This window comes from Orbicella faveolata, unplaced genomic scaffold (assembly GCF_042242905.1).
Source record: "Orbicella faveolata isolate gen_17 unplaced genomic scaffold, um_ofav_v1 contig_27, whole genome shotgun sequence".
In the NCBI taxonomy this organism is placed as follows: Eukaryota; Metazoa; Cnidaria; class Anthozoa; order Scleractinia; family Merulinidae; genus Orbicella; species Orbicella faveolata.
In genome coordinates this window covers 3,757,773-3,769,474 of record NW_028301555.1, presented here as the reverse complement: position 1 = coordinate 3,769,474, position 11,702 = coordinate 3,757,773, and the positions used below count along the sequence as shown (strand labels likewise).

Below are 11,702 nucleotides of genomic sequence, written 5' to 3'. Positions count from 1 at the left end.
CTTAGGATTCTGCATGCAGGAAGCGCATTCACATATCGGTACCTGGTATCGGTGGTATCGGTATCGGTGAAACTGCAAAACACAACAGACGTACTTCCGGTCGTCGCCATGTTCATTACATTTGCAAAACAAAAAGTGTTTTCCCAGTATGCGCAACAACCTGAATGCATCACTGTAAAACAAATCTAGTAAAAAAAAGCTAACCGTCTCTACCAGCAGAAATCAAGCGGCTCAGACGCAATTAACAAAATAGTAAAACATATTAAAACGAACGATTTGTCGAGTCAAACGATTCGTAAGATCCCTTTTTCCGATGGAATCTACTCGACAGTATTGGACAACCCTCAAAAAGAAACTGCAAAAGACATGCAGTTTCGTTGAAGAGTGGGACATTGGAGGGTTCTGAACACCGCAATACCGCAAAAAAATTCAGCAAATGTGAACGTGCATAGTAATTGTGGGTACACTTAGAACTTTGAATTTAAAAGGAGTATAACGAGTGTATGTTGAAAACTCTTGATTTAATACATGACAACGATTTTTAACTTTAACTTCAACTAAGTAGACTTGACTTTTAAAAGTAATTTCTCTATAGTACCTGAAGGAGAAATAGTTATCAGTAAATGTTTTTTTTTTTTTGCTTTTTTTTTTTCAAAAAAGACAATCAAAGCGTCATTTCCTTGGAGCACTCGCATGATAACCTCGTAGTCCGTCCATTGTTTATGAGTAGAAATTGAGTAGACTCGCAACAAACCATAGGCGTGGATAGTTAATATGACAGGAGTTCACGGTAGCTGTATAAATTTACTGTAAGATTAATAATAAAGTTCGCTGGTATTATCGTTTATTGTTAGTACAGTTAATGGTTCTAATAGTGAATAAGCTAGCCTGTTGCGCCATTGTGATACCCCCCCCCCCCCTTTTGGTACCTCGCTATTTTCTGACTAAACAACGACGCGCTTATTAGTATTGAGGAAGACACTTTATTCGGAGGTTAGTTCCTTTATGTGGTATGCAGGAAATCCCAATTTGTGAGCAAGGACGCATCTGTTGAATTTCAGCGACACAGAGAGTTCGCAGCGAAACGCAGCAACGAGGTTAATTCGATGCATTCTATACTGCTCTAAACCTAGTCTGGAACGTATGTATTTACCACCGGATTGTACTCTCTGTCTGGCTAAATTTTGTTTGGCCCTCTGAAGTGTTGCTTAACGCACATCCCTTCTAAAGTAAGGTATAGATATGGGCCACACCAAATTCATTGATGTGTCTGCTGGCTCTCAAAAGTTCACAAGGCACCAGGTTGCGTACTGTCGCTGCAACATGTGTCCTATTCGCACGCACGAATAGGCCATATTCGTATTCTCGGTATTCGACTGGAACTAGCTTGCAACTGAAGCTAACGCGGAGAGTCTTTTCAAATGCAAATGCATTGATCTCTTTTTATTGGTATTCCCCCGCATTAGCCTCCTTTCCAAGCTAGGTCCACTCCAATACCGAGAATACGAAAATGGCCTCTTGGCTTTTTGTCGCCTCACGTCGCCGCAGCATGGCCCCTAGTGTGTGCCTACTTTTCAGACTATTGAGCCGCTCAATTTTAAGTTTGTTATACTCAGCAGTAGAAGCGCAAATAGCTCGATCTCTTGGATAAGAATTATCAATACTTTAATGTATTTTCAATTTCTGTTTTTCAGCCTTTAACAATTGAGTGTCAACTTAATCAACAGATCGCCCACAACTAGTGACACTCCGGCCATTGAAGTTGATTTGTTTGTCAAGCTGTCGATTAAAATCTGCTCCTCCACGATGACTGTAAATTAATTTCTTTCCTTCTCTGCCTTTAATTTGCCTTGTTTTGGACGGCTGTTTCAATATCCCTGTCAAAAACGTTTTCATTTATATTAGAAAACTGCACGACGGTGAAGACCAGTTTTCGTCATGTCAAAAACCAATATTTGGACAAATAATTAAAACTGGCAATAGAGGAACAGGGTGAATGTTTCCGTTGTGAAGATTCAACTCAAGGCATGACGAACCCACGACAACTGACGCGGCCTATCAAAGAAACTCGTGCTATACATGCATGGGTTAATGAGGGCACGTGGGGAACAAAATATTATGAAATATCTAAGAATATAAATTTTAAAAAAATAGTAGGGAGAGACAGGTGTTCGGCTGGTTATTTTTCTTATTCCAGAGATTAAAAAAGAGACACTCATAATTTTTTATTTTGGGGGACAAAAATAAAACTCAGAGAATAATAGGAATTTCACGATGATCCTGTGTTAGTTTTATACCTCGTAAGTTTTAGTCAGCGCCAGTCTGTGTAATTGTTATTAAATTTCGTTTTCTCGTAACGGAAGCCGCAGTTACCGAGTGTCCGCGCATAATTTGTACTCTTTGGAATTTCGCACCCCTATTTAACTTGTTTTTAACCGCTTTTCGTGGTAAAGGGCAATTCTCCGGTATAGTATCCAGCACGCAAAGAGCGCCTTATCCATCTACAAATTTTCTTTAATTAAGGAAACTGAAAATTTCCTTTTGAATATGTCGCCTTCTGTGCAGTGGTTATTCTCTTAGTTAAACTTTTTTTGTATGTGCAAATAGGAAGCCATGATTAAGCCTTAATGGACCAAAATGATATATATATATTTTTTTTCACATAAGGGAACACTGTCAAAGGCAAACCACAAATGCAAATTTGCTCAGCAAACCGCGCCAGTGACGACGAATGCAGATTAATTGTTTTTCGGCGTGCAAGCTCTTGTTAAGTTGCCATGTTTTGAACGGCTGTTTAATTCTCTCTCTTGGTCGAAAGCTTTCTTTTATATTTTAGAAAAAAATAGTATTTTGATGCATGTAGAATTGGGTTTCAATCGAGAAAATCAGGCAGAGAATTGAAGTATCCCATGTTTTTGACTTAAAAATAGATTTCTAATTTTGAGATAATTGGTGTTGTTGTAGTTAAATGTTTTCGTGACCAGACCTATATTCAACGCGACAGTTAGACCGCGAGAAATTTCAAACAAAACCTTTAGCGCTTGGGTTAATGGGGCGCGCCAGTCGAATAAAGCATTTGTTACACTTTACAAATTCTCTCTAATCCAAAGGATTTTAATAGTAGCAATATTAATCTATTCATCTACAAAGTGAGTGAACAAGAACATGCTTCACTAATCTCTCTAATTTCTGTTGTATTTTTGCAATAAGTCGATTCACTTTTGTATTTACTGGCGCAAAGAGTTGTATAAACATCGAGTTTTAATTTCCCATAGCTGGAAAGCTAATTGCTTTGTTTGGGAAGACTGCTGTGTTGGTGCGCTTAAATAATACTATTTTTACAATCTAGCCATTTGAAGGGTACTTGGTCAGAGTGCAATTCTCAATTGTAGCACAGTCGATCTACAAATTAATCGCTCTTAAGAAAATTAGAAACTCTCGTATTTACGTTTAACAACTGAAATTACTTTATTCTAGCCAACCATGCCTTCTTCAGTCATAGTTGTTTACTGTAATTCCTAAGGAACTCTACCAGCGATGTCACTTTGGTCTCTACGATTGAGAACTGAAGTTACTACTGATGGTCCTTCCAGCTGACTTCGTTATTCAGCAACTTAGTTTGCCGTCACCTTCACGCAAAGCGAGATACTCGCTAAGCACACCTCAGAAGCTCGCGAAATGCATTTTTAAATTTCTCGTGTCTCCAGGCGTAGATGAGAGGGTTAAGGCAGGCATTTAGACCCAGAGCCAGGTCGTAAACGATGAACTTGAGCGGCCAACTAAGGCTGCGTACGACATGCCGCGACCCGAAGACTCGACAGCTTGTGACCACTAACAACGGGACGAAACTCGAGAGGCATACTCCCACCACAATGCCGAGAGTGTAAGCACCTTTCAGCTCACTCCTCCAGGTTGACACTCCATGCGTGCTGTGCTGCTCTCGGATCTGTTTTCTGTGCTTACGAGCCACGACGAAGACATACAAGTAGGACGACAGTATGATCAAAATGGGGATGGCAAGCAGTGAAATCACCATGAAGATTTGATATGAATCTCTAGCTGAGGATGGTACTCTTTGGCCATGGCGCCGACGTTGTCGTTCCTGGTCTCTGATGCATGGGTGGAACGCTCTGTAAAGCTTTTCGTAAGCGTTACCGCTGCTGTTTGCTCTGAGCGCCTGAGGAAACACGAGCGTAGCTGCAACAGCCCAAAGCCACACTGCGATGGAAGCGATCACCACTCGGCGATTAGTCACAATAGTGTGATATCTCAGGGGATACTTCACGGCAATTACGCGCTCGACGCTGATCAAAGCTAGGTGCAGAATGATGACAGAAGCAAGCACAAGGCTTAACCACGCACTTGATTTACACAGCCACTGGATGCTTGTAGATGAACCGCTCTTTACAAGCGTTAAGCGATGAGCGATGAAGCTCATATGGAGGATGAACGGGAACACCGTTAAGGTGTCTGCTACGGACAAACTCACCAAAATAATGTTGGATGCAGTCCGCAGGCTTGGAAATTTGTAAAACGCTCTGAACACCAGAGTGTTGCCAAAAATGGTAGGGAATATCAGAATCGCTTTAAGACTGAGCGAAATCATTTTCACGTCATCAGGTGGACCTCGTCGAATGGAAAGCGCTGTAGCGTTCTCCATTCCTGTTCCGTTAAAGGAATTTTCTTCGTTCATCAATGCAACCAACTCTTTTCTAGTTTTTTATCTTGGATAGAATGCCTCTTTGATAAGTGGCAAAAATTAATACTAGTTGTGTGAATTTGGGCGTGAAATCGTGGTTAATGTTCATAGAACAAGTTCAAGAATAACGAAAAATGTGGTCCAATATTACCAAGTGTGTAATCCTTGTCATTCTTGTCATCACCTCTTCAGTTTCGCATCCTTGGTCATTCTGTGAATTAAGATATAGCGACAAACTCGTTATCGTTTACCACAATGATTGACAGCACCGCATCTCCTTTCAAGCAGGTTCTAGAAAGAAGTCTTTCCTCCCGTAGTGGGGAGGGGGGAGGAGTTCCCCCCTTACATGGGCTATATAGGTATGTGCGGCCCCGATGGGTATGATTTTTGAGCTCTTTTGGTCTGTAGAGGGCAAAGATTGGGTCCATGCATGTTGGCCTGAAAGAGGGTATGTTTTTCACTCTGGTTTTGCATTGAGAATTTTTTTACAAAGAACTAATATTTTTTCCGCATCGACGTTGGCAAATTTGTATTCTTTCTCAAATATTAACGCAATTGGAAGCGTGGAAAGACATCTGGAAAACCGCGTCGCTAATGTCCCTGTTTTTTTAGATGTCTTTTAGTCAGTTTGCGTGCCCACTTATGCGACTAATGGAGCAGATACTCTAAACAAATATTCCCCCAATGGATCCGTCAAACTTTGACATAGTGTGAGGAAATCAAGACAAAATTCTCAAATTACGTTGTTTTTCTTCGAACTAAGGTGCTGAATAACAATTGAATTAAATCTCTCGGAAATGGTTGTTAATTATGATTTTATAACTAGTTTTGGAATAGCCTGCACTAGCCTTTGTTCTGAAAGTTAAACTGTTTTTTAAAAATGCTTAATGCATATATATTGTCCGTCTTGGTCGAGCATCCAAAAAGAAGTGCAAACACCTTTTCAAACAGGGTAATAGATGTTCGAAGTTGTCTGGGACTTTATTTTATATCGACTTGAGAGAATGCTAATTAATTTACGGTACAAACCATGCAGGTGACATTCTGGGCACAGGAATTGAAAAACAAATAACTATATGTTGTCTGTCAAAATTACGTGCGACAAATTTTCTTAAGCCACACTAAGATGGAAGGAGAAACGTCTTCCTAAGTTTTTGTTTTTTCATAAGTTTTTTTTCTTTTCTTTTTTTTTCTCACAAGGAAGAATACAATGCGCGTAGAGGCTACTTGACAGCGCCACCGAAGACTAAGCGTCGATTTAAAAAACCGTTAATTTTAATTAATATACTTCACTTAAAGAAACTTAGTAGGTCAACCGCTGTTTGAACTAATTCTGAAAAAGGGTATCTGTTGCACTCTGGTTGTTCATTGGCAATTTTTTTTACAAGGAACTAATGTTTTTTCCGCATCGACGTTGGCAAATTTGTATTCTTTCTCAAATATTAACGCAATTGAAAGCGTGGAAAGACATCTGGAAAACCGCGTCGCTAATGTCCCTGTTTTTTAGATGTCTTTTAGTCAGTTTGCGTGCGACTTATGCGACTAATGGAGCAGATATTCTAAACAAATATTCCCCCAATGGATCTGTCAAACTTTGACATAGTGTAAGGAAATCAAGAGAAAATTCTCAAATTACGTTGTTTTTCGTCGAACTAAGGTGCTGAATAACACTTGAATTAAATCTCTCGGAAATGGTTGTTAATTATTATGATTTTATAACTAGTTTTGGAATAGCCTGCAATAGCCTTTGTTCTGAAAGTTAAACTGTTTTTAAAAATGCTTAATGCATATATATTGTCCGTCTTGGTCGAGCATCCAAAAAGAAGTGCAAACACCTTTTCAAACAGGGTAATAGATGTTCGAAGTTGTCTGGGACTTTATTTTATATCGACTTGAGAGAATGCTAATTAATTTACGGTACAAACCATGCAGGTGACATTCTGGGCACAGGAAGTGGGAATTCAAATTTGAAAAACAAATAACTGTATGTTGTCTGTCAAAATTACCATTTGCGAGAAATTTTCTTAAGCCACACTAAGATGGAAGGAGAAACGATTTCCTAATTTTTTTTTTTTCATTTTTTTTTCTCACAAGGAAGAATACAATGCGCGTAGAGGCCACTTGACAGCGCCACCGAAAACTAAGTGTCGATTGAAAAACCGTTAATTTTAATTAATATATTTCACTTAAAGAAACTTAGTAGGTCAACCGGTGTTTGAACTAACTCAAACTTGAAACAAAAAAAATGCCTGGTTGTGGCTGACGTTCTCCAGACAACAGGTCTGAATTCGGATAGTTGGCGTTAATGTTTTGTAGGGGAACGCTAAGAAATAGACCTTTCTAGCTTTGGCGGTTTGTTTTCTCATTACAGACCACGTGATTTTCTCTAGAGAACTGTCTTTTATCCATCTAAAAATTATTCATACACGCGACTGTTTGAAAATTTGAAAGCGAAGTAAAGTAAGGTAAGGTAAGGTAAGGTAAGGTAACTTTATTTTAAGTCGTAAACGTACGGAGTGGTTGCCCAATCTACCGAGCCAGGGGCTCATTACAAAAACGCACTGACTATTTACAATAACATTCTACTTACAATTACTATATTCGCTAAGATAAATTCAGAATTAAAGTATAAAATATTCCTAAGAGCAACTGTTCCTAATATTAAAAATTTGAGTTAAAAAATACAGTTCATACACTGGCACCCTACAACTCCACACCGTTCAAACGAGAACGAAATTGTGCCAAAGTGGTTGAGGATTTGATGATAGCTGGTAACTGGTTCCACATGTGGGCAATCTTATACAGAGAGGAGTTGTGCATGACAAGGCTGTTATATGATGGTTGCACAACATTTAAGCCACTACCTCGTAAATTATAGTCTCATCACATAGTCTGAAGTGGGACAGTAAACCACCCAAGCTAAAAAGGTCTAGATACCAAGATCAACAACACACTTACCAAGCTATAGAGCTGCTCATCGGATCTCTTGTTAGCGACATTCTTATTACTGTTTACGTCTCAGTTCGTGTAAGTTTCCTTCTTGTAATACGGCTATTGTAACCGGGGCAACGTCCTCCCAAAGCAATTAACCAATCACAAGGAAAAACGCGAACAATACATCTCATCACGTGGGGTTAAAAATGCTACATTCTCTTCCAGAGAAGCTCTAAGTGAGAGGTTAGGTCACCCCAGCCCCTCCACCCAGAATGTTTATTGGTAGCCTAATAAAATGATGGACCTGGGAAAGTGGTGCACGAACATCTTTCCTATCACGACAGGCGTGCAATACTAACTACTTATTAACCAATAGTGAGGTCTTTACGGGAAGATCTCAAACCGAGACCTTGCCGTATTGACCGAGCGAGCTAGCCATATAATAATCCAAGTTATTGCACGTTACGGAACCTTGGGTTCCGTACGTGGCCCATACATCGTCAATCTGGCCAACAATTTCTTCAGTCTTGCCCTCTTTCAGCTCATGTTTGTCATCGAGTATCTCGTTCTCTGTACATCGTCTTTTTCTACATAGTGAGTAAACTAGTAAGAACACTGGCATGCTGAGACCGGACAAACCTGAGGTTAAACGCTATGTAGAAGTCTTAGATTCATTAAACCTAGAAAAAGTGGCTACCAAGACAAGCAGAACACTCATATCGATCACTTCATCACAAATCTACCTAGGCGAGTCACACACACCGATGTGCTGCCCTGCCCCATTGACAGTGACCACGACGCACCGTATATCTTACCGTTAAAACCGAGATATAAATACATCAGGAATGAGAAGCAGTTTGATTAGACTGCATTTAATGAGGACTACTCTACTCTCCCATTGAAAGTGGTATATGGACATAAAGACCCAAATGAGCAGATAAGTGCCCTGAACAGTCTTATTACTAAATTCCTAGATAGACATGCGCCATTAAGACGTATCAAGATGACAAGAACACCGGCGCCCTAGCTTAACGACCCGGGCATAAGGAGTGTAGGTGTAACCGCAAGGAGCCCCACAGTGAGCATGCATGGAAGGCATTTTGGGAGACTAGTAGAAACAAATTGAAGAAAGTAATTTCATGATATGAATGCACTCTCGTCCAAGAGACCCAAGGAAGTCTGAAAAACAATAAACCGCACACCCATGATCCTAGTGAAAACCCCTATGACTCGAATAGGCACTTCGCATCTACGGCTGAACGTGTCACAGCTTCTGTTGCAGCTGACATGGGCGATTTACAGAGCCGGATCGATGGGTTCGAGCCAGATTATGACATTTCACTTTCGGCATGTTACACACGACCAAGTTTTTAGAGAAATCAAAGGCTTGCGTTCGGACTGCTCTACTGGACCTGATGATATCCCAACCAATTTTATTAAACTTGTCGCAGAGCATTTGGCATCTCTTGCACACATTATCAACACTTGTGTTTCAAACAAGAATTATTGTTATGATTATTATTATTATTATTATTAAAACTGTCTACACACAGTTCCAGAGCCGATTAGAACTACGTTGAAAGCATAAGTCATCCCATCATGTGAAATGTGTACGAACTGTAGCGAGCCAAGAGTTCGAAACCAATATTTCAAATTTGCATTCAGAACACTCATACTATGTAGTATTCTCAGAATAAAACGATATCCAAGTTGGGTTGTGCAAAAGTTACTCTTCAGCTTGGATTGTTTTGGCTTCACACATGAAATCAAACCAAAAACGAGATAAAATACCACCTTTTGAGGGTTACACTTGGTTACCTAGATCCACAATGAAGATGCCTCTCACAAAACAGTGAACAGCATTTCTAACAATAAAACAAGAGAATATTTACTATAAACTAATAAGACGCTTATTTCGAACTTCAATTCGTCATGACCTGTCTTCCAAAGGCAACTTTGTCTTCTTGACATTTGGACCGTGAAAATTTCTCTCACCAAACGTTTTGGCATTAGACCATCGCATTGTTGAAGTCTGCATTCATCTTCTGCAAAGTGTTAAATTGCTTTCAGATCTCTGCCTCAGATATATAGCTGTAAAGTTCAACGTTTCTAGCTCCTACAGAGTTAGACGGATTTATTCAACTTTAAATTATTATATAATATTTATTGTTGTACCCACCAGTGAACTCAAGAATTAGTGTCTTTTTGCACGGGTCTATGGCAAGTTGTTTCTCGCGCAAGGCTATCGATTTTCTATTTTTCCTGGCAGCGATTCTGGCAAGTGTTACTCGTTGTCTGGTAGAGTGTTTGTTTCTGCCAAAGGGCGTGTGATGCCTGGCAAAGGTTTTTCTCGGTCTGATAGAGTTTTTGTTTTTAATTCGGGTGTCCCTGCTAAGGTGTTTCTCTAGGGCAGGTAGAGGTTATGTCGACCAAGCCGGTGGCATGCAGTGAATCTTTAATAGTGTTTCTTTCTACCTCCTTTGCTAGACTACAGTATTTTGCTACAATAAAGCCAAGTTTAGATTAAGATTGTTGTTTCTGTTGTTGTTGTTGTTGTTAGTGTTAGTGTTAGTGGATGCAGACATATTTTAGAGTGAGTCAACCGCTGAAAGACTCGAAGCAAATGAAAGAAAACTCTCGAAAACTCGCCACCTTAATAGTAGTCAACTAACAAAACTTCAAGCAAACATATACAATGATCAGTCAAGATTGGCGGCTGCTGAATAAACATGAACTTATTTAACGCCTATGAATTTAGCTAGCGCCTTTAAATTTATTTGAAGCCTATTAATACACCTAATATCAAACGTTATTACGTGTTACACAAAAGAATATTAGAATATGTCCTGATTGGTTTATTTTCGTGTGGACTTTCTAGGTGCGTTTAGAAATAGTTGCATTTATATTTGGAAGGGACTTCAGTGTCCAAACAATTTTAGGTGCACGAAAAAAAAAAATACTGCTTGTTAAAATTCTCTCAACATAACGATGTGGGAAGAAACAAGGTCTCAATCACCTGAAGAACATTATAGAGTTACTGAAATGTTATAATGGCATACCAAAAAGAAAAAAAGAACCAAACCATAACATAAACGGTAATGGGACTTATTAGAAATTCATTGGCTTGTAATTGGGAGACCTATAATGGAAAGATTTTGCATCTAAACTTTGGAGGGAAAGTTATCAAAAAGATATTTTTGAACTGCCGAAAAAAACAGGAGACTTTTGTATACAAAATCTTTGTATAACATCCATGCAGTTTCTCAATTTCCAATTTCAAGTTTTGGTGATACCAAAATACATGGCAAGGCCACTTGATAAGCTCTTAATTTTTTGATTGAAACTTAACAACGGTACCCAATCGCTGGTGTTGAATTGTTTCATCAAAAGTAGTTATAACCTGGCCTGTGGAAGGGTATCCGGCTTCCTTATTTTTCCAGTGGTGTAAAACGCCATCTTTTTTGGGTGACGTTCGGGTTGTGAAATCCACTATGAAGATGTCTCTGACAAAGCCATGAGTAACATTTTTAGTATACTGACCAAACAACAATAACAACAAAAACTTGAAGTGAATATTTACTAGAAGCTAATTTCACTAATTATCAATTCGTCATGACCTGACTTCCGAAGACGACTTTGTCCTCTGGACATTTGAACCGTGGAATCTTATAATTTCTCCCATCAAACATTTGGTATTATACCAAGGAATTAGTAACGCGTTGAATTGTTTTCGTATCTCTTTGCCTCAGATATATACTGGTAAAATTCATTATTCTAGTTGTAACAGTGGCCGATACCTGCAAATTCTAGTGAGACAAACCCCTGAAACAATCGAAACAAATAAAATTCGCCGCCTTACTTATCAGCTAACGGAACTTCAGGGGAAAAGTTAAAGAAAAGTTGCTATTGACGCCTTCAAAATTCTGACCTGTTTTTGCGTCTAATATCAATGAAACGTTATTAAGTGTTATGCAAACGAAACTTTATATGTATTCAGGTTTATTTCAGACTGGGTTCTTTTGGTGCCTTTAGAAATAGTTGCGTCTACATTTGGCAGGGACTCATAGAG

At 39.2% G+C, this 11,702-nt stretch overlaps 1 protein-coding gene across 1 annotated transcript; it reads right to left on the bottom strand.

The window, feature by feature from the left end:
• Positions 1-3,093: 3,093 nt before the first annotated feature.
• Positions 3,094-7,730, bottom strand: LOC149107193 (trace amine-associated receptor 365-like). Its single transcript, XM_089297056.1, has 2 exons — positions 7,658-7,730; positions 3,094-4,910 (listed from the first exon to the last, which is right to left on the bottom strand). The coding sequence occupies exon 2, from the start codon at positions 4,691-4,693 to the stop codon at positions 3,653-3,655; it is 1,041 nt and encodes a 346-aa protein (XP_089153182.1). The 5' UTR covers positions 4,694-4,910; positions 7,658-7,730; the 3' UTR covers positions 3,094-3,652.
• Between the last annotated feature and the right edge of the window lie 3,972 nt (positions 7,731-11,702).

Coding starts and splice junctions, on each gene's coding strand:
- LOC149107193 (XM_089297056.1), bottom strand. CDS start 4,693: ATGAACGAAGAAAATTCCTTTAACGGAACAGGAATGGAGAACGCTACA.